Source organism: Miniopterus natalensis, chromosome 3 (assembly GCF_054644295.1).
Source record: "Miniopterus natalensis isolate mMinNat1 chromosome 3, mMinNat1.hap1, whole genome shotgun sequence".
Taxonomy (NCBI): domain Eukaryota; kingdom Metazoa; phylum Chordata; class Mammalia; order Chiroptera; family Miniopteridae; genus Miniopterus; species Miniopterus natalensis.
This window is the reverse complement of record NC_142083.1, coordinates 16,683,379-16,707,635: the sequence shown is the minus strand read 5'-3', so window position 1 is coordinate 16,707,635 and position 24,257 is coordinate 16,683,379. Positions and strand designations below refer to the sequence as shown.

Genomic DNA, 24,257 nt, shown 5'->3' with positions numbered 1-24,257 from the left:
GAGATATGCCTACGTAAATGATGATCACATATTTTCAGTGAGCTGCACTTATTCTGAGATCTAGCCACCATGATGCGAGGAAGCCTACTTTACATTTGAGAGTCAAGGTAGTGGGTTTTTAAAATAAAATTTGCACAGTAGATACTCATAAATACTGACCAAATGATAGAATGTTTCCAAGAACCAATAAGAAGTGTAACTGAAAATGTTTTGAAAACCATAAAGTACTAACAATTTACTTTTATGTTTAAATACACTGAAGTTATTTGGGTTTCTTATTTTTAAAAATGACATCTGCTTTTGAATAACTATAGGAGTTAAAAATCCAATTTTGTAACTGTGTACTAAATTACAACTACAATAACCCTGAGAATGAAATCTTAGCTTTTTACGTCAAAAAACTGAATTATAGTGCAAACTGAGCAAGATATAGCGAATAAATAACACAGGCTTTCTTTGTCTTTTCTCTTTAAATCAGCTTATTTAAAATGAGAAGATAAACCACAGCTAGTAAGAGCTCTGTTCAATCCCGTAGTATGATCTGTACTAGGCCGAGCAATTCATAAAGAGGATTTACATTAGTCTTCTATACCTAAATCTTCTATTTACCTGGTAAAGTAAATATTATCTTCTGGGCTATTGGCGACAAAAACTGATCTCCAAAAAAACAAATCTTTAAAAATCCCGGCAATTGATATTTTTCCCAATGAAAACAGTAGGGGGAACCTATTGTTGATTTTTAAATCTGTGCAATAACATAGAGCCTTAGACAGGCTGAGTTTCTGGAGAGCAGGAGCCGCATCGCAGTCATCTCCACGCTTCCGGCGTTTAACAGGGTTCCTCGTATACGCTGGCAAAGGGGGGGCATCAATAAATAACGACGGTTTCAAAAACAAGAGACAAAGGTGGATCCGATACCGCCATGAGAGCCCAAGGTGCCCAGCACAAAGCTGTTTTATCTCTTACCCGTCCCTGTCTACTACGTTCCTCATCTAATTAGCTGGCGAAAACGCTTCTGCCTCCAAAAGGCCTCTCCATTCGCTTCTACCCACCTGTACCCTGTCTGTTCTCCTGCATTTCTACGTGTCCCCTTTTCCTGACCTTAGCATGGCTTAGGAACACATCACTGCCATTTCTCATCTTTCATACTCACACGCTCACTATAACCTATGTTAATTAATCCCAGATTAATTACCAAACCTCAACCCCACTCCTGATTTCCTGGCGAGTACCCACACTGATCGCATGACCGTTTGGATGAACGGCAAGCACACCAAATTCAACCTGCTCCAAGCCGAGCTCGCGTCTCAGGGCAGCACCTCTTTCTCTCTGCAGCTGCTGCTGCGGCTCCGGGCACCGCTCCCCTCCCTGCCGGCCCCGGGAACCTGACCCCCGACGGCCCTGCCCACTCACCGCGCCCCACATCCAACCCATACCACTCGTCGTAATTTCACCTCTGAGCTTTCTCTCATTTTCTCCACTTCATTGTATCTTCCCTGTCAGGACTTTAAAAGCCACCCTGGTTGTTCCCCAGGTTGCCACCACACCTTTCCACTGTTTTTCCGACCAACCTCCAACCCGGCCTCCCTCCAGTCACTGCACCATGAGGCAACCTGCACACGTTTTTGGAACTACCAGTCAAATCAAACTGTGTCTTTGACTACATCTTCGGTGTTTACCTAATTACGGCAGGTTCAAATCAAAACATCAGAATACCCCGGGGCTGAAAAACCTTCATCGTTTCTTATTTGGATTCTCTTTTTTAGTGGGGGGTACGACTTGGGAGATATACATATAGAGAGAGAAAAGACACAGAAAGACAGAGAGAAACAGGAATTTTACCTTCCAGTGACTCATTTCCCCCTATACTAGAGAGTGGCACATGCCATTTATATCACTTAACATACCATTTTAACATGCTTTCACTATTTCTACCCTAAGCTTTACTTTTCAGTTTAGATGCTGTGTTCTTCTGAAGGATTCAGTGTGGGCCCAATGTCCTGCTTAGTTTCCATGTTAACATGGTAGCCTGTTATTCTTGTTGCCAGTTGACCTCCTTTCATGCCCAGTAGACTGTAAGCCCATCTGAAGAACATTTTTTTCTTTGTGAACCTTATGCTCGGAACACAAAGGGTGGTGTTTAATATGTAACAATAAGTACATAAGTAGTAAAATGCTGCTGATACTTTTATATTCATGATAAATATAAAGTTTTTGAAAAATAAGTAAGTTTATGATATGAATATTGTTCACTTAATCTGTAATATCATATATTTCACACAAATACAAAGCTACTCCCAATTTATTCGTTAATTATGCACATATCCATATGTTCCAGAGTCTGACAGACCATGGGCATCAAAGACACGTAAGATCAAGTCCTTGATATTAAGAATTTCATACTTGAGAGGATCACAGATTTTTTTTGATATCACCTATTTTACAAATGAGTGAAATAAAATACAGTGCACGATGTCAATAAAATAACATTTTACATGTAAAAATGTTGCCTATTTTTGCATTCCATTCCTGGCGTGTGATGTTAAAAGGAATTTTCTGTGTATATCCGTAATTTTTATCCAAATTTCAACCTTCAGGTGAAAAGCTCATCGTGTAGTTTAATTTCCTGAGAAAATTAAACTACATACTGGATACTAATTAAGAAAAAGAAAAACAAGACTAGCATTACTCTTGTGTATGTGGTTTTGATGGAGCAATTATACTGATTTAAAGTACTGTTAAACAGTTTGATTACGGTAGTATACCATAAGCAGCTGAAGGTCTAAAATAAAATATAAGGTATTACAACATAAATTTGAATTCCACTATATTTACACAGCATGTAATAGTGAGGAAAAATGGTATTATTCCTAAATTAAGTTTCTGAGTATAGTGGTGTTAATTATTATTATTTCCATGTGAATGATACATTGCAAGACTTTATGAAATGCTATGAACCTTTACAATTATATAAATTATATAAATGAAGTGATTCTCTCTTCAAAGTATTACTCTTACAAGTAGTACTGAAATGTTGCTAATACTAGTATATATCAAACTTATCTTTCTTCGAAAACACAAAATAGTTCATATAGTTACTTGGGGGGGCGGGATTACAGAACAGTACGTAAACTTCCTAGACTCATACATGTAAAGTAAGACATTCATGAAAAATAAGAGACTGACAATTATTTGGGCAATAGAAGGAAAAAACTAAGAATAGGCAAGTGAATAGTTGTCCTTGTGAAAGTGGGTTTTGTAGTGAGAGAGTCCAGGGCTCCAGTCTTAGCTTTGTTCTTTGCTGTGTGACTCTGAGCAACAAAATCCCTCTGACCCTCCGCCTCCTACTCTGAGCCTCACACATAAAGTGCGGACGATGATACCCACCGTGAGTTTAGGTATATGAAGCCATGAGAATAGTTCAGTTTATTCGTTTAAGTTATTATTACTTATTATTCTATAAAACTTAGGTACTTCTCATCTGGTCTCAGAACACATGTCATGGCTAACTATTATACAGGCAGGTGAAATCCTTCAGAAAATTCTACCATAACATCTATTTCTTTCTGTTTAAATCCTTTATCACTTAATGACCACACTCTTCAGTCAGAATCTCCTGCAGCCTCTACCTGGAGGTATACGAGACCACACTTAAATCTGAAGGCCCTGGAATTCAACATAATTTGCACAGTTATAATTTATTAAAATTATCTATTTTGGTGAATTTCTAACTACTCCTAAATTTTACTACCCTCAAAAATAGGCTTCAGTCTTAGTTTTCTCATAACCCAAAACAAATAGTGTTTTGCCTATAAATGATACTCTATGCAAGTTTATAAAAACAAATGTATGAATTTATATTAAGCCTCAATTATGGATAGTAATCCTAGAGTTTTATTTTAATATACATATGAAAATGATACCACTTGCATTATGTTGAAGTTAAAAGAATTTATAACAAAATAGATCTATTTACCCAATAACCTTAAAAATCAATTGCCTAACAATTTAACCCCAATTCATAATAATACATATATATTGAATTTTTCCCAAATATAGTATTTAGTAAGTCAATCCACTGATTTTTTACCTATTCCACAATGACTGGAAATAATCTGTTGTCATCCAGATATATACATGACCAAGAAAAGAATTATCTCTGGTATCATCAATTTATTTTATAATTATATAAAATATGTTTTAGGGTTTTAATGTAGTTATTTTTAGTTATTTTCCCCTAATGATATCTGTTATAGTAACAGCAAAATTAGAAATATCTGCATGTTGAAAATTTCTGATAATTTGAATGAAGTGAATTTTTGGAGCTTCTGTCTCTTTAAAAAGTCTCAAGATTAGGATCATAAAAATAGCAAAGCAGTAATGCATAAAAGAATTATTAGAAGTCTAATAAAATTATTTGGACCTCCAACTACAGCAACACTGATTAATGACTACTTTTTAATTAATTAGAAGTTGTTCAATCATTGTACCATTTCATTTCGCCTGAGAGTTTTTATAGAAGATCGAGGGCCCAACATATGCTAGTTCAATTTTCAACAAGGTATACTTATACAATTGTGTTCTTTTTGGCACAGCAAGTGTGGGCTATTTATTTCTCATTCAGTATGAGGATAGTTTTCTGCTCAGCTGACTAGTTCAGTCAATGAAAATAGCCTTATGCACTAGAATATGAGTAAACTCTGTGAATTCAAGCAAAATAAAGCCCACAATAAGCTATTCTTGTAGCACCTTTAATTACAAGGTATGTGTTTATCCTGTTTAGTTTTCACACAGATATATAATGTTGTTTATCCTAGCAGACTTCCTAAGGGCTCTAAAACCTATCCACACAGTGGTCTTTAAATGAATACTGGAATAGACCAGGAGTAGGTAGAGATTTTAGAAATATTAGCTTACCATCACTTATATTCTGTATACAGATTATGTGTCTAAGTCACAGTTCTCCATATGTCCCAGTAAGGGCCAACATAACTTATGAGACTCCATACACTAGGGTTTCCTAATTTTCATTTAAGTAAATACTATAGCCAGCAAGTTGGTGTGGCAGAGCCAGCATGTGCCCTAATTACATTCATAATTTAAAAAACAGCATTCACTAAGCTTGAAAAATCTAAGTTTTTGAGGATCAATGACACTTGCTTCCACTGTAAGGGTCCATAGTCTCCTTCCATTTTCTAAATGGTTGAAGCTCAATGCTCTGATTGTAGGTCCCAGACCCACTCCTACAGGTGCTCTCATAGCGTGATGATGGTTTTGGTGGCCTAGATAGCCACTGGGGAGAAAGGGACGTTTCAGAGCTACAATACAGGTGACCGCAGATTTTCACCTTGAGTTAAGGTACAGGGTCTACTACTCATACTTCAAAACATGCACAAGTTTTGTGTGTGTGTTTATAAAAAGATTAGACAGTATTCTAAATAATAATCTATGGACAATATGTCTTTGTTGATTAGAAGTTATTTGAAGAGACTGCCTCTGGTCAGTTGTCACTTACTATGTCCAAGTCTTATACTCAATGTCTCCAGATGCTCATTTTCAATATATTGCTAAACATCTTAGGAAACTAAAGCTAATTTTCTACATACAACATGATTAACTCCCCCCAACATTCCAGATGAATGAAATAATTGAAAGTTAGCATGAAAAGAATGCTGGATGACACATGTATCTGTAATAGGATGTGGTACTGGAGACAAGAAAGATGCCAAGTGTAAAAGGAAGCTTTAGAAAAATAAAGAGAATGAGGGCTGGGGGGCTCCAAAGGGGAGGTTGGCTTTCGGTTCTGCTGATAATATCTCTGCTCAGACAGCTGGCTGGATCATCTGTGTTCAGAGCCTAGCTGAGCAAGGAGGGCAGGAGATGGCAGGACAAAGGATGCAGTGGAAGAGTAGCTTGCAATGTGCCCACTTAGCATGACAAAGATGTGTGAATTTCCTCAGGGTCAAGTAGGTCCGCAGAAAGGAGCTGAAATTGAGGAATGATGCTATTAAATCAACAAAGAAGGCTGCCTGCCGCACAAGGGGACACTGGAATTAAAAAGCTGCAAGGTCCCCCACTGGTGTCCATATCACATTCCTATGCAGATGGGATGCTAGACTGCCCCCACGCCCACCCCCCATTAAATAACTAAAAAAATCATAGGAGAAAACAGTACTGTATTTGGGCAACTGCCTTACTGCCAACCTATTTTAGTCATAGATGTAGTGATGACCAAACACTATATGGGGGCAGATAAGAGAGATTTGTGCATTTTTATCCCCTATCTCTTTTCCACTCCAACAGACTAGAGAATCTGTATCCCCACAAGCAAAGAATTGTAGTTCCAATTTATTGTGTCATGGAGTTCTGCAGCTATCTATTGCTGTGTAACAAGAAATGGCCCCAAAATGTAGTTGCTTGAAATAAATACACTTTTTGTATTTCTCACTATTATGTGGATAAGAATCTGGGCAGCACTTGGCTGAGTATACATTCCATTTCACATGGCATCGACAGAGGCTATGCTGTGGTCTTCAGCTGGCAAGTGGCCTGGACAAGAGGTCAGAGTTTCACCCTCACATACAGAACACTGGCCGGTACGGCTGGAAGGCGGAGCTGACCTGGGACGGTCAGCCTGGCCACCGACATGTGACCTCTCCGTATGGCAGCCTCAGGGTAGTCAGCCTTCTCCCAGGACAGGTCACTGTTCCAACCTACAGGAGGCTACATTTCCTTTTACAGTAGGCTTTACCTTGAGTACTCAGAATAACCTAAAGGTAATGAAATGAGCTAAAGCAGTCACTGAGGCCTGGGAATCGGTGTCTGACTCTTCATTTTTGGAAGCAGTTGTTGAAGATAAACAAAACTGTTTCTTATTTACGCCCCACTGAGTTGAGATTGATGAAAAAGCCCTCCAACAGAAAACATTCACAGTTAGCTCTTCGCCCGCATTGAGAGGTGAAATTAGCTGCCAACGTATTTGCACCAGAGGCACAAAGTGCAACAGCAAAAGCTCAGAAGGGATTTCCCCAAATCTTTCAAGAGACCAAAGGCAGAAGGACTGGAAAGAAAGATACACTTTTGTTACAAACAACTATATTGACAGCCAGCTGGCGCCACCCCCACCTAATCAGTTACCTTAAGAAGCTGTGATTAATGTCCTTGATTGTCTGGCCACACAAGACCTATAATCGCTCAGTCTAGAAGATTCGCTTCTGGACCAAGCAGGAATCAACACAAGGAATCACTTTGAACCATCCTATAGATGCTGAGTGACTCTTTGAAGAAGTGTACTTAAAACTCCTGCATATTCCACAGTGATATTCATTTAAAAATTACGTTCTAATGAAAGCAGAAAGAAGGACGAGGGACGGTTTTAAAAATGCTGTCTTCAATTTCAGAAAATCTTTCGGAGTGGGTAATTTTATGTTATAATTATTTCCTCCCGCCTGGCCAATGAAGCTCCCAACCCCACACGGGGATCCTCTGTGGAAGCGCAGTGGGGAATGTGGGGGACTTCTGAGGGCGCAGGGTGGAGGGGCGAGGCCCCTCAGGGGAATGCAGCGCCCGGCGTTCCTGCCACCCTGCATCAGGGCGCGCTGGCAGCTGTCACCACCTCTCCAGACGCACGCTGGGAGCTAAAGGAACAGGTTTCTCACTTCCCCCAGGGGACCGCTCAGCTGTCAGTCCAAAAATGAAAAACACCTCGGCAGGGACTCGTTTAAGAGTGTTAAATCCAAAAGCCGCAGCGTCCCATTGATTGCGTCCGCGCCATACTTACTAACTTTACGCGCAATTATGGAGAAATTATACTGCGCAGTGCTCTCTCTGTCCAGCAACTCGTTAGTGGCGATGGTTCCTTCCGTTCCATCTATTGTAAAGTAGCTGTCCCCATCGCTCCTCCAATCTATGAAGTACCTGCACACAACAGTATAACAAGAGACATGCAAATGGGCAATGATTACACATGAATCATAATGGCAGTCAGGCTAACTTGACACAGTTCCTTATTTTTCCTCCCCGTAGCTATTACCTACCTCGCAATAAAGAAGAGTGTAAATGACAGCTTCTTTATTGCAAAGTCAGTATGCTCAAGGGGAAATGAGAAATAATGAAAGATTTAGGACTCCTGCTGTTCATATTATTTTAGGGTCTTGACACCTTGAAAGCTCAGCAGAGACTAAAATTCTGAAGCTGACCACGGGTTTCCTTAACCTGCTGAATATTAAAACTTTTTCAAGCAGTAAAAAATGCCTTAATGGTAGCTTTGGGAGAGCTCGGGGTAGGGGAGACATCTGCAAACAGCTACAAAGGACTTAGGCCAGAGCAGAAGTAGAATCTGTTTTTCCACAGATAGAAAAAAGGTATTGCATTAAGAAAACTGAGGGGACACTTTTAAACTGACAATGTGGCAAATGCACAGAAATCTTTCCCCAAAACACATATAAAAGGGCCATTGTTGTTTATTGCTCTAAGGATCAGACACGTTTCAAAAAAACCCAGTGACCTTGGCTAATAAGGTCTTTTTATCTTCTTTATTAGCTACCCTTCTTGGTAATAACAAACACTGCCATTTTTGTGTGTGAAGCAGCTGGACTAAAAAATCCAACGAAAGGAATAAAACCACAGAAATTGAATTTATATAAATCTTTAAGTAACTAGAGACATATAGTGATATATATATATATATATACATATAAATTACTATTTTCAAACATATATTTTCAATCATAATAACAGACATTTTGAAATCTTACCATGTACTGGACATTGTTGCAAATGCTTATGTATACTTACTTATTAAAACCCCACAAAAGTGCTAAAAGTGAGTATTATTAACTTTCCCATTTTACATATGAAGAAACTGAAGCCTAGAGACACCAAGAAATTTTCCCAAGTTCACATAGCTAGAAAGTTTTAGAGCTGATATTTGAACCAGGTCATCAATGTTTTCCTCATAATTATTATTATATAGTATTACAATTTTAAATAAACATATTGCATGAAAGGGCTCTGCTAACGGAAAGGCTCAGTGCACCATATATTATCACCATTATTCTGGCCAGCTGAATGAAGGCAAGGTCGTTACCAACTGGCTGAACGCAGATGACATCATCTATCCATTCATCATGGTAATTTAGTTACGGTACCTATTTCTAAATAGCAAGATATTCTTTTGACAAGCTGGTTATTTGAAACTAGGGCCGTGTGCATACCATTTCAGTGCTAAAGCAAAACTACTTGTCAATATTTGTTAGTTACTGATTTTTGAACCAGAATATTTTTGAGTATTATAGGATCAAGGTATGAGTCATACTGTTAATCTGCCTTTGATAATTCTCTTGGTGATTTGAGGGGTGAGAATGCATTGATGTCTCATGATTTCATGTTGTGTCCTGTCTCATAAGAAAGTTCTCAAAAATTACAAATGAAGGCACATTTGAAAGTCAGGGAGTAAAGGATATAATGATCTTAATTCTCCCTATCACTTAATCTCCTTTTCTGAATCAGAAAGCATTTTCTCACAGTGGCCCTTTCCAGAACCTTTAGTCAATTGGGCCCAGGCCTAAATTAAGAAGAAAATTGCTACTGAATCTCTTCAGTGACTATAGCATTTCTGAAAGAATGTTGGTGTAGGTTGTGTTCAACTGTATATTTCAGTAAATATTTGCTCAGTGCCCACTATGCTCTAGACACTGTTACTAGGACTGAGACATATAAAAATCAATAAAGTGCAATCCCACCAATGAAGAATCTTGTTGGGCAGACACATATAAACAGATTTCAACACCTGCTAGAGGAACAAAGAAGACACTACAGTGTGCAAAGAAGACACGTAGGTCAAACCTATTGGTTCAGACAAACCAATTGGTTCCTGCACATGACACTTGGCTGATGTTAGAAGACTACAAAGGAATTCTTGAGGAGAGTGAGGCAGACAAAGTGCAGAAAGAAGGAAAGGTATTTCGGGAAGCTGCAAAAGCAGTAGCAAACCGGTGGAGCTTGTGTGGGGAACTGACTATAAGTTGCTGGGAATTGTGGAAAAACATTCGAGAGGCCCAATAAAAGTTATAATTATTGCTTTTTATGATTTTATGTCAATTAAAGCTAAAAAATAAAGGAAAGCATATATTTTCTGAAGAGTTTCTGAGTTCTCTAGTCTTATGTACTTCCTATAACCCTGGGAAATTCTCCGAGCCACTGCTCCTGACCCTGGGTGAAGGCAGAGGGTGGTCTTCTCATTTTGGCTCCCCAGGAACTAGCAAAATGGAGTGAATGATTGAGCCCCATATTATCTGCCTGCCAGGGGTAGAGCCTGTGCCCTACAAGTGGAGCTGGGTGGGAGATATAAGCTGTCCACCTCCCAGCCACACTCACCAGTTGTCCTCTGAAACTCAGAGTTGGAGGGGATGAGAAATGCTGCATCCTGCCCCCCCTTGTAGGATGTTCTCTCTCTTACTGGGAATGGAGGGGAGAGGAACATGTTTTCTCAATCACACTTGCCCAGAGTGGGTTTTCTATCAAGCTGATTTGGGAGATGGGAGGGGGAGGGAAGGATCAGGTCCTGTGTCAAGTGCCACAGTCTCTTGCCATTCTTAAAATATTTTAGATGTCCTTCAGTAAATATTTCTTCATTTGCTAGATGCGTTTAGAAATTTTATAGGGACAGTAAATGGTTGATTTTTATTTTTTAAATAATTGAAAAAGTAATTTTCACCATTTGTGCTTGTTTCACTGGGGAGTATCTGCAAAGTAGCATTCCACGTCCTTGGCAACAGAGATGAGTAAAGCTAGGCTGAGGAAATTCAAAGGGTCTTGGGTAAGAAAGACAATCACGCACAGAAAGTATATAAACTATCTTATATTTGCCAAAATCGACATCAAAATTGAATGCTGCTATTTAAACACTGTATTAAATTCAATGCACAGATTCTATTTTCTCTACCTGCCTAACAGCTAAATATTTCTCCTTCAAAGCAACATAGTTAGGGCTTCAAGAATGTCTTACTTAGGACAATCATCTCTTTCCAGTTTGCTAAGGACTTTCTCAGCTTTAGTGCTGAAAATACTGAGACCTGGAAAACTCTTCAGTTCCAGACAAAATTGGGACAATTGATCACTTTACTTCTAGTTAATTATAACGTGCAGCAATGTTACAATTTATAAAGCGGATTAAAAAAGAAGTATATTTTTGTACAATGAATCACTATACACACAGGTTATTTTTTATTGTGATTTTAAGTTTTTCTGGTAACATTTAAAAATTCTAAAACTTACATTATGTGTACATAAAATTTTATGTCTGTCATTTTGTTTTATATATCTATATATCTATCAATGAAAATCCAATATGCTACTAGTAAGCAAATTTATTTATTTAGTCAGTTCAGTCTAACAGTGACATAGAGTTTGATTTTATAAATCAACTACCACTGAGATGCAGTGAAATGTAACATGAAGAACACTGACTTTTTGGACAGAGGGGAACTAGGGTGATATACTAATGCCTTCACTTACCTTGGGCAATCAGGTTAGAAGTTCCCCTTCTAATGCCTGTCCTCTTTCTCTCCTATAATATTTGGAAAATAATACCCACCAAACAGCGTGATAGTGAGTGTTGTGGTAATGATGAAATGAGAGAAGATATATGTGCTTTGGCACAGAATCATGTGTGTGCGCCTGTGTGTGTATCTATGTATTCTTCCCTTCCTTTCTCTGTCCACATTACTAATTATGTTGTATTACTTCCCAAATTAAAAAAAAAAAAAATTTCGCCTGGCCGGGTGTGGCTCAGCGGTTGAGCACGGACCTAGGACTCAGGCGATCAGGGTTCGATTCCGGGTCAGGGCACATGCCGGGGTTGCGGGCTCGATCCCCAGGAGGGGGCGTGCAGGAGGCAGCCGATCAATGACTCTCTCATTATTGATGTTTCTATCTCTCTCTCCCTCTCCCTTCCTCTCTCTGAAATCAATAAAGACATATTTAAAAAAAAAAAAAATTCTACCATTAAAATGTATGCTTAGTTCTAGGGCCAAGCTGTGACATGCACAGCCTTTCACTTTAAAATACCTGAGCCCAGAAGTATAGACCAGGAGCACAGCTCTCCAAGCCGTATTTCACACTGTGGTGCTTCTGTCTGGCCTTCATTCACTCTTTGCTGGCATCTAATTTTTACCTCCATCACTTTCTTCCCGAGTACTCCTGAAATTCCTTCTTCCATCTTCTTCTGGAGAACTCCTGAAACTTATCTGAACATTTTTTACTCAGCTCAACCTCTTCAGCATCTTCCCAGAGCTGGTCAGACCCCAAGACTATAGATCTAGTACTTTCCCGATGCCTTACTTTTATGTGACTGACGAATCCCTGTGCCTGACTGAATGTTAAATATGAGACAACTACTACCAATTTTTATTGGGATAATTTTCCCAAAATAGCAATGAGGAGACATTTTTTAAGAAATGATCATCCATGGACTGACAATGGAACCACCCTTACATTTCCTGGACATTTCAGAGAACTGGGGTTCTAAAATATCCAGATAATTTTTAAGATGTATACCCTCCCAGAATGAACCACCAATTTTTATGTTGGTTTTGTGACAGTCCAGATGCAATTTTAGGGTGGAATGATATTTTAATTGCAACTAATCACAACAGTATAATAAGAAGTGTTTAATTTGGCCTTACTCACCTATTTAAATGAGCAAAATCCTTAAATAAAGAATTTACGTTATACTTATTTGAGCAGGTGAAATATGACAGTCAAATAAAAACCAAAAAATTATTTACGACCTATATAAAATGAAACATCTATATTTTGTACAAGTATGCATAGTGACTGTTGCTAAGAAACCTGTTTTAACAATTGAACAGAAATAAAAAACTAAAGCATTAGCCTAATCTGTGCAGGCCACCTGACAGAATTCAATTTTATTCCTTTTCTGTAAATTAGTTTTCAGAAATGCTTTTAAAAAGTTGTGTTCTCTTTATGAGGTAAGCATTTCCCTTAAAACTGTTACTTTTCATTTGCCTGGTAACTTTCTCACAGTTAATGCAAAAGCTAACTTTGACCCTGCCTCAATGCCCAGACACATTTTGTAAAAAGTACTTGATGTCACAGTTACTCTAAAATATTATATTGCCTTCTTTAAGCAATAAAGATGTAGGAGCAATGAGTCAGGTCACAGTAGGCAATATTCATTTATTCAGGTCATAATAATAGCTAACATTTCTCATATTCTCTTACTTGCTAACGTGTTTTCTAAATTTTTTGTCTTGTGGCACATAATAAAATGAAAGTAAATTCAGTCCAACTAATTTCCACAAACATTTTTCTGAGAATCTAAGCCTCAAACAGAACATTTAGATTGTAATTGCTTCATCAACAGTCACAATTAACTTTTTTTCTTAGGAATCCCAATATGTTTCTCTCAAACTTTATTAAATAGTAGCTGCTAATTTCCTATTAGTCCCTTTTATTTATTTACAGTTTTCTAATCCTTCTCACGCTTACTTTCCCCTTAGTGGAATTAAGTTTATATCTTAGATAGTTTGCATAGCTTCTCGTTTGTTTTATGAGAAACTAAAAACTACACAAAATTATGACTTTATAAAGGCAAACTTCTGTCCTTAAACTTTGCATTTGGAAGTATGAAATATTAAAATATATCTCTAAAACAGAGAAATGCCTCATAGTCAAATGTTATTTAAATTATAGTTGCTATATTGTTATTTCCCTCAATTGCTTAAGCTTCCCTCATTTGTTTTGGTCATTTTTAAAAAGTCATATGTGACATTCTGATTGTGTGTCCTTTTATATCTGAATCCCAAACCTTTATACCTGGACTTCAGTTTACCCTTCAGAGGCTTTTAAGCAGTTTGGTTTAACGGAACAGTTTGGCAACTTCTTACAAATCTAAACATACTCTTAATATATGACCCAGCAATTACACTCCTTGGTATTAAAAGGAAGGAGTTAACAATTTATGTCCACATAATAATTCCTGCACAGAGATGTTTATATAGCTTTATTAGCAATTGCCAAGACTTGAAAGCAATCAAGATATTTTTCAGTAGGTGAGTGGATAAATATCCCAAACAAACAATGGAATATTATTCAGCATTAAAAAGAAATGAGCTATCAACTCATGAAAAGACATGGAGGAATCTTTATGTGTATTATTAAGAGAAATATGCTAATTTGAAAAGCCTACACATACTGTATGATTCCAACTATATGACATTCTTGAAAAATCAAACTATGTATACAGTAAAAATATCAGTGGTTTCCAAGGATTGGTTGGGGGGAACAATGAACAGGCAGATCATAGAGGAATTTTAGGGCAATGGAAATCGTCTGTATATCTTAATGATAGGTACACGGCCTTATACATTTGTTCGAACCCACAGAACGTAAAACACCAAGAGTGAGTCCTAAGGGAAACTACAGTCTTTGGGTGATTACAATGTGTAGGTTCATCATTTGCAACAAATGGGCCGGCTCTGGTGGGGATACTTGTAATGGGGAAGGCAATACCTATGTTGTGGCAAGAGGTATATAGGAAATTGCTGCAGGTTGGAACCTGAACAGCTCCAAAAATATAAAGTCTATAAAAATTTTAAAAATAAAACATTTTATACCAATACCTCATTTAATCCTTACAAAAATCTTTCTAGATAAGTAAAAACTAAAGACTGGATAATGTTTTCAAAATTTTAATTTTGATCATTTAATTTAATATTTAAAGTAAATTTTACATGTTGCTATAGGTACCACTATATTAGCTGGGTCTCTCTTTCTTCTCACTCCCTAAGCATGTTTTGAAGTTGAGCTTAGTTTTTTGCCCATATAATAAAATTTGTGATGTATTAGAGGGGACTTCAAATGAAAACTAGTTTTATGATAGCCTTTAAACCCATGATAAAAAAATCAATTACAATTGATTATATAATTTTTTCCAGAAGTGTGAAGAACAGATAAGATTTGGGATATAAGATAATTGTAAGTAGGACACGGTAGGCTTTTATATATTAACATCCAGTAACTAATTATTTAAAATATTATATTCTACTTGTGGGGATTCATAATGGCTTTCTATGTATTAGTTAATTTCCCTACTTGATTTTAAGTGGTAGGCTTTGTTTAGAAATTTCATTAAACAAAAAAATAACATGAAAAATAAACTATTTAATTGTTCTATTAAATACTGTAATTTTGAATTTATATATGTACGTTTACCTTCATTATATAGATTTTACTTTACACCATTAGTTTCTTATCATTCAATATTTACATAGAGTCAGTTTAAAACTGAATTGTTAATTTTCTCATTTTATGCACAAAATGAGTTTGATTAGATTTTATTTTAAAATTCATTCATAGGATAACTAAGATTTTTATGTGTTTGGAACAAAAGTGTCACGCATTGAACAAAACCATCCATTAATATTTCTCTGTAACTTAGATCACTCATACTGAAAACAAATATTAATTTCCACTGTAATGAAAGAGTCACTTATTTTAAATTTGATTTCTAAACTTAAGAGACTGCTGCTGTGAAACCCCCCAACCCACTAGTAGTGGCTACACTCACTCCACTCTTACGCGATTCACTGGAGCTCATTCCCATGAACTATATAATGAGAGAGTGAAAGGATAGAACATTAGAGGCCAGAAAATTGGTGCATCTAAAGGCAACAGGTAGAAGAGTAAAGAGACACCAGTAACTAGAAATTAAGCTCTGGATGGGAGAACATATTCACGAATGATACATCCTATAAGGGGTTAACATCCAGAATGTATAAAGAACTCATACAACTCAACAACACAAAAAACAAACGATCCAATTAAAGAGTGGCCAGAGGACCTATGTAGACCCTTCCTCAAAGAACAAACAGGGGGTTAGCAGGCATGCGGAAAGACAGACGCTCAACTAACCATCACAGACGCAAATTAACCCAAGGAGACAGCGCCTCACACCTGTCGGAATGGCTGTCATTAATAAACCCACGAACAAGTGCTGATTTATTAATCAACATCGAGAGTGTGGGAAAGGGAGCCCTCCTGCTCTGCTGGTGGCAACGCAGACTGGCTCGGCCTCTGTGGAAAGCAGTGTGGAGGTTCCTCAAAAGATTAAAAATGGAGCTGCCTTTGCCCCAGAGATTCTACTTCTGGGGCTATACACGAAGAAACCCCAAACACTAATTCAAAAGAATATATGCGGTCCTATGTACAACGCGGCATTATTTATAGACAAGATATGGGAGCAACCCAAGTGGCCACTGGTAGATGAGTGGATTAGAAGGCAGGGGTACGTATGTACCATGGAATACTACTTGGCCATAAAAAGAATGAAATCTTTCCGTGTGTGACAGCATGGATGGGCCTAGAAGGTTCCATGATATGTGAAACAGATCAGAAAGAGACAGATACCGTATGATTTCATTTATATGTGGAATCTAAAGAACAAAATAAATGAACAAACAAAACAGAAACTGACCCATAGAAACAGAGAACATTAATGGTTGCTGGAGGGAAGGGGGGTTGGGGAACTGGGTAAAAAAGGTGAAAAAGTTAGTAAGTAAAAACTGGTAGTTGCAAAATAGTCACAGGGATGTAAAGTACATCACAGGGAACACAGTCAATAACATTATAATAACCGTGCATGGTGCAGGTGGTTACTTGAAGCATTGGGGGCATCACTTAGTAAAGGATACGACTGTCTAACCTTTAGGCCGTACACCTGAAACGAATACAAAATAATACCGAGTGAAAATTCCAAAGGCTGAAACAAAAAAGATACCAACGATCTGGGCAGGAGAGACCAGAGAGGGCATATCTGGATGCATTGCAACTAGCAACCTTTCTTGTAAGCCGTTTGGACCCGATTTATGCAATTGCATTATGGCTCTTTGCTGTGTGCAGTGATGATAAATTAGTAATATTAATAAATACCCAGTTGTATAGAATAACACAGTCCTCATTTAATACCTTGCAGAGCAACCCTGTGAAAAGACAGTTAAGCACAAGAAAATGAAACAGCATAAACATGTCAAGTAGTTTTACATTTTGATGCTGATCTTTCTCAACCAATTTTCGCTCTCATTCTTAAGTGAGCAAACACGTTTTTAGACCAAGAAAAGATGATTCATACCCCGTATTTCCTCAGCTGACTTGATTCAAGCTTATTGTTTACTCGAAGGGCATGGAAGAAAGGCAACTTTCATGTTGATTCAAAAGCAGTTTATCTTTTGACAACCCCTCATGGGGATCCATCTGTGTCTACAGCTTTAGTGAGTCAGTAGCCATTAGAAGTTAAGACTGGGGATACTATTTTATCTCACATAAAATAGCACTTGTCAGGTACTAGCTCCTGTGACATTAAAAAAAAAATCGGGTTTGTAGGTGGAGAGTTTCTCTAAAATGCAGCTTTCCTTTCTCACAGCAGGGTCTTAACTCTAATCATTTTCTTATATTTAGAAGGTGGTAACTCTCACCTGACCATTACCAAATGTAATATTTTTTACTAATAAACTCTCTGATTTTTTTCTTTTCAGGTACTCCATTAAATCATAATTTATTAATATTTTGACCTCATCATTCTTTATAGGTCCTCAAAAATAGAACAAACAGTAAATTTAAACAACCTAGCAAGTTCCCCAAGAATAACATGTTCCCCTGTGTCCCAAAATTGTCCTCATTTATTGCACAGTAGAGAGTTTCAATCCCTATTTATTTACTTTTTTATTATTTTCTTTACAACCTTCAATGTTTTTTTCTGTAACTTTATATTCTTGAAAGTACCTGTAAATCTACTCACCAGACATTTGCCACTTTCACAATTATCAACCAACAGCACATGCAGGGGCTTCAGGAACAAGACTGGTGAATGATGACAGGTTAATATATAACAACTACTCACACGGCAGATTCCTGAGAACACCCCTACAAACGCTGGTAATAAATACAGCTTTCTGGAGTTTCACTGGAAGTGGGTCATATTGTTTTATGGACATGCAGAACAACAACTTGAACCCAGCGAGTAAATTAGCCAGCCTTCGACATGACCTGTAGGGCCACTCGGTCATTGCTGTTTGTCTTCCCTTTCCCAAGACAGTGGTCTTCTTTAGAGTTCTACAAGATCACAGACCTGCTTCAAGAAGGAAAATATATGGGCCACTTTGGGGGATGGATTCAGATGAACACAAAGAGCGGATCTTGCTTTCTCTGAAGACATTGCCTAAGACTTTTCCTATATGCTATGAAAGTGTTGAGGCTAGGGCTTTATGGCTGATCCATTTTTTTTTTAAGCATTAATTACCCGATGGCATAAAATATTACGATACATGTGTCTATATAGTTTCCCTATATCAATAGAGCAGGGTTTTGCATTAAAAGCCTACTTAATGTTTCTTTGATCTGGTTCTTGTATATTAAGCTTCAACCTTTAGAGGTGCAATATTCAGACTCAGATTCTCTTGCCTCCCACCCCCCACCCCAGTCCCACACCCCAATATTTGTAGGCAGGTGGGATGTGGGCATGTGGCAAGGAATTTGAACATACAGAAGCAAAGCTGAATGAGAAAGTCTCAAAAATACGTTGCAGGATGAATGTATGAGTGCGGAACAGGGTAATCCCCACCAAGCTTCAGCTTCAGTACTGCAAGTGGAGGTTATGGGTTTGAGGGAGCAGGGACAGGGATTTTCTTCCACTTCCACACTCCAGAGCTTGCTTTGTAGACTCACCACCCTGTAGCCTACGTCCACAGAAGCTCCTGGCCAAGTCTAGGACTTGAGAAGTTCTGTAATTCATTCTGCCCCAGGGGCTGACTCTGGCTGGGCTTCCAGCAGACAGGCTGGCCCAGGGAGAAAATGAGCTGCAGGCTGCCAGTGGCAGCACCATCGTTTTCCAGCTCTAACTTTCCGAGAGGCAGGGATTTTAGGAAAATGTATTAACCGCCTAATATATTCCAGGCGCTATAAGCTATCTTATCATTAATCATGAGAACCACCCTTTGAAGTCGTATTCTTGAAGCCCTTTGACATGAACAGTGGAGACTGGTCAGCTTGAGGGGCATGTCCAGCATCACCCCCCCTCTGAACCCCGCTGCAGGGATTTGTGCCACATTGTTTTGTTCAAACCCCACGGCTTTCCCACGTGGCCTAATCTCTAGGCAGGGTCAGTATATTTTCACGCAGGTTTGGGCAGAGTATTTTTAAAATTTTTTCTTTTCTTTTTTTGGGGGGGTGGGGTGGGGGGGCTGGGGGAAGGTTCTTCGTCTTACCTCACAGCACTGCCGCCCACGTCGAGGTCCTGCGCGGTGACAGCGCCGATGATGGTCCCCACGGGCGTGTCCTCGTACACATCCATGGCGTACAGCGGCCTGCCGAACACGGGGGGCTCCTCCACGTCCAGCACGCTCACCTTCACCGTGGCCGTGTCCCTGAAAGGGCCGGCCGACTGAAACCGGTGGTCCAGGTGACGGTTGGAGGCTTCCACTTTGAAAGTGTACGCCTTCTTCGTTTCAAAATCTAAGGGCTGCAGCGGAGACAAGCCAGAAGTGAGGAGACCGGTCGAGCGCAGAGCGCAGAGCGCAGAGCGCAGAGCGCAGAGCGCAGAGCGCAGAGCGCAGAGCGCAGAGCGCAGAGCGCAGAGCGCAGAGCGCAGAGCGCAGAGCGCAGAGCGCAGAGCGCAGAGCGCAGAGCGCAGAGCGCAGAGCGCAGAGCGCAGAGCGCAGAGCGCAGAGCGCTCGCTGTGGGCCTAGCGGGTGCACCCCTGGCTTCTGCGCCGCAGGGCCCTTCACTTAGCAGGCAAGGGGGTGCTTTCAAAAAAATCACCCACTTGCCGAAGGTTCTGGGTAGCTTAACATAACGTGTTGCATACATTAAAGTGACACAGATGGGCCCGTGGGTGCTGGGCAGGGCTTCCTGATTTAACACGCGCGGGTTTAAGAGCAACTTTTCAGGGGAAACGTTCTCTGCCCTTACGCGATGCTGACATCTAGTGGAATTAGCAGCGATGCTGACATCTAGTGGATTCAGCAGCGATGCTGACATCTAGTGGATCCAGCAGCGATGAAAACGTAACCTCGAACAGGGAAAGCTGAGGATCGTCTTTACATGCCACCTAAAAATAATGGCTATACAAAATGTGTGGTTTTTTTTTTTTTTCTTTCTTGGACTATTTTTCTTGTTTTGACGATACTATGATTTTATATTAAACCCTTTTACATGTCTCTGTCTTTTCGCTAAAAAAGGACTGTATCAGGATTTACACAACTCGCACAGTGTTAATTGTGAAAAGCTTTAGTCTTTTGTTTTCGCAGCGCTATGTAAATGTCAGGCACTAGAATTATGAGGCATCGTGAGGCTATCTGACCAGTAATTAAGTTTTTGAACATATGCAATAAAATTAAAGAAAACTGAAATGTAGTATTTGAAAGTCCCCTGTCACCAATTGTGTTTTAACTTTACTACTGCTTATATTCACTTTTTTTCCTGAATATTAGTTTTATGTTCCCAATAACCGAAAGTATTATATTCTAGAACTATGGTGTTGCTGTGATGTTTTTATATAAATGAAAACTTTAAGGTTAAGGACTCTGACTTCTAACCACCTACGAAAAATTAAGGCAACATGAAATTAACAGAAAGATTTACTGGGGCCTTTAACACTTTCTGCTTTCTAAATTAATTCCCTCTAGTGTGACTCCCAGGACTTGCCACACTTGCTAATTGCTGTGTGGACCCATCTGTTTTTTACCTCAGTTCGCCTGGGGGAAATAAAGAGGTATATTTCTCTCTTTCAAGGACAACGTTGTTATTTTCTGTGTTTTCTCTGTTGATGGAAGAAGGGAATCTAAAAATTACTGTGAAATCTTCAAAAACAATCACAGTTCCATGGAGCTTGGTATAGCAAACAGTAATACCTCTTGGACTTGACATAAAATCTTTTTCACAGTAGTTTTCATTCAGACGGATCTGTCTCTTTTCCCTGTAATTATTCCCTTCCTTTTATATAATTTGTCCAGTTTTTACTCATGTTTTCATCTGCTTTGTCTTTAATGCTTTCTTTTCCTTTTTTATATTTTTAGTTGCTCACCTCATAGCTATTTACATAGAATATTGATTTTCTTCCATTTCCATCTTTTTCCTGATAGGAATTTAGATTCATCTTTTAGCCAATAAAAGTAAAGGATGGCACGCTAACATGCCACAGTTGATAGTATATTATTGATTATGTGAATAGGAATACAGTGTCTTAAAAAAGAGGGGAGATAATCCTACAATGCCTTAGGTTTGATTGGCCATCACCTTGTTTTGTTAAAAGGTATCAAACCCATGAAAAGACAACCTATTTGCATAATAGGACAGCAAAACATTATTCAAGAGGAAAACATGAAACTGCAACACAGAGACTGGAAATGTTGGGCCAGAAGGAAGATCAAAGCAAGAGGATACACGTTTTCAAATATTGAAAGGCTACCATGTTAATCACCAGTTAGGCTTATTCTGTTAATCTCTTATAGAATTAATAATAGCCCGGCCGGGCGTGGCTCAGTGGTTGAGCACAGACCTAGGATCCAGGCGATCGGGGTTCGATTCCCGGTCAGGGAACATGCCCGGGTTGAGGGCTCGATCCCCAGTCGGGGGAATGCAGGAGGCAGCCGATCAATGACTCTCTCATCATTGATGTTTCTCTCTCTTTCCCTCTCCCTTCCTCTTTCTGAAATCAATAAAGATACATGTTTTTAAAAATTAATAATTTAAATTCTTAAAATGGTAATTGTATATTTAAAAAAGTAAGAAATCTGTAACAAATTAAGCCATTCAAAACTGAGTTAATTTTAAAACTTTTGCTGGCCTATGTGGTGGTGAGGCCTGAGATACATCCGCAGGACAGAAAGAAACGACGAAAATTAAGGTTTGCTCTCTCTCTTCTCAACAAACGGAGAACAGTGGGAGACAGGTCATCTTGTTTAAGGAGTGAGCTGTTAGAAGAGGTACTAAGTTCCCCATCCCTTGAAGAGTTCGAGGGAAATCTGATGCCTTAAGAGATGTCTGAGACAGATGGATGTACAAGGTAGAGGTCTGCACTAGCTAATCCAAATTAAAGAACATAGAAAAATATATTTTCTATTTTTGTAAACTCTGTTTGCCCTGTGAATGTTACACAACATGATTTTCAATCATAGTGATCCCTAACTTCTGGCTTAAGACTATTTTGAATTTATCACCTTGAGTCCTTTTGCCCAGAAAAGTTTTTGAGCTGCCCTGGCTCATAGTTATTCCCCTTTTTGGGCCAGAATTAACTTTTATCCTAGGATGTAGGAGTTAGTACCAATTGTTCCTCATTTCCCTCTCTACTGTTCCCTAGAGATCGAAATACCTCTGGTTATCTATATGATTAGGCAGATTTTTCCAGATAAGGCTTCAATTTTATTTACCTATTTGATTAAGATTCCACAGCTATATGACGTATTTCACTCTCCACTTTAAGGTCCATTTCGATCCTAAATTTTTTAAAGGAAATCAGACATAGCCTATGCCTTTTAAGATAGGCTATGTCTGATTACCTTAAAATCACAGCAGGCAAACATTTGGTGGTTGGGGAGATGTAGAGTGAGATGAAAGAGCCTTTCTGTACATACAGGGGCTTTTTTTGCAACTGAAACTGATATCCTGCAGTGATCAAAGAACTAGAGAAAACTGTAAGAGAAATGCTACAGTAATAACCTAGATGGTCTTATTTCTTCTTGGCCCTGCCCCTTAGGCAATGCCACTTTTTAAAACTGAGTAGCTCAGAAAGAGCAAAGATAAACAATACTGATTTCTCTCTAGTGACTTTATCCAACCCATGCGACTGACTACCCTCCACTTTTTGTGGAGGGAGGGATGGGGTGGTGTCAAGGAATGAAATTCATCTACTTCACAATCAACAAAAGCTCTAATATTTCAAATAAATATAGAACAGACAGGATTATTTTTGTTAGGAAAAAAAACCATATTCTATGATAAAAATCGATCATTGTAAAGGTAAGCTAATTTACCCTTGCACAATAAAATGCCTTTGTGGCGCAGCTTAGTACCCACTCAATCTGATGACCCTTTTTAGAAAAGTTAGAAAATGATCGACTAAAGGGCATTTAGTTGAGTAACTCCTTGCTCCAAAGGGGGTGGTGGGCAGAGACATGAGCGGAGCATGTATGAGTAAGTTAGTTAGACTTTTTAAAAAAAAGATGAAGGCAAATCTTTACAAAAACAAGGACATATTATTTGTAGAAACAAATAACAAACACAGCTTATTTTTCTTTGAAATTATACATATTGGACTGGCTAAAAACAAGAGACCAGGGAGGGCATATCTGGATGCATTGCGACTCACTGGACCTTTCTTCTAAATGAAGAACATTTTTTCTCATTTTAAATGAGTTATTCAAAAAGTGACCACATGATGGTGCTCTGCTACCAAATCATGTGAACTCACCTCCTCGCCTTTCCTTTTAAGGCTAAAAGAAGAAAAGAGGTTTTAGTGACTAACAGGGCATAAGTAAAATATAAATGTCCAATGGGACCAGCTGAGAGCTTAGCCTATTTATTAAAGAGTCCTGGTGGAGATAAAGTATTTTATCTCTTATATTTTTAAGAAAAAAATGTTTCGGATTCAGTGGGATCACTGCTATGTTTCTTTGAAATGAAATAACAATGCCAAGTAACATCAAGCTAATAAGGATTTTTTTAAATTCCAAAAACCTTCTACTGATTTTTAAATATATAGGAAGCAATTTCAGCATTTTTTATTTTAAACATAATATCATTTAATTCCCAATAGATATTTTTGTAGAAATGATACGGAACTGTTTGAGACATTATATAAGATATTAATTTGTCCTTTTACATAATTTAAGTATCATCCCACTATTTAATTGCCCAAATTTCTTAATCGGTAACAAGAAAACCACACTGCTTCTATAAATATTTATGTACTTCAGTATTTGAACATTTTTAACTCATGTAACTTCATATTTATTTTATATTCAATAAGTATATATTTATTCTCATTAATCCAGTAGGAAAAGATACTGGCTAGAAACCTAATAACTTTAGCTCTTTACTTAATAAAACTGCTGAATTTAAAACACTTCTTCCTTTCATTTTACATGTAGCCATCTTACCAATATCTTGTGCCTGGGAGGGATTTGTAGTTTCATAATGTTATTCTGAATTCAAAGTGACACAGTGAAATGGCATTTTGTCAC

The 24,257-nt window shown here is 38.3% G+C and overlaps 1 protein-coding gene across 1 annotated transcript in view; it reads right to left on the bottom strand.

Annotated features, from left to right (window-relative positions):
- CDH12 (cadherin 12) overlaps window positions 1–24,257 on the bottom strand; it is a 510,823-nt gene that overhangs the window by 12,751 nt on the left and 473,815 nt on the right. The window contains exons 10-11 of the mRNA XM_087815037.1: window positions 19,284–19,537; window positions 7,781–7,917 (exon numbers count right to left, since the gene is read on the bottom strand). Of these exons, the coding sequence (XP_087671163.1) occupies window positions 7,781–7,917; window positions 19,284–19,537 (391 nt within the window). The remainder of the gene's footprint in view (window positions 1–7,780; window positions 7,918–19,283; window positions 19,538–24,257) is intronic.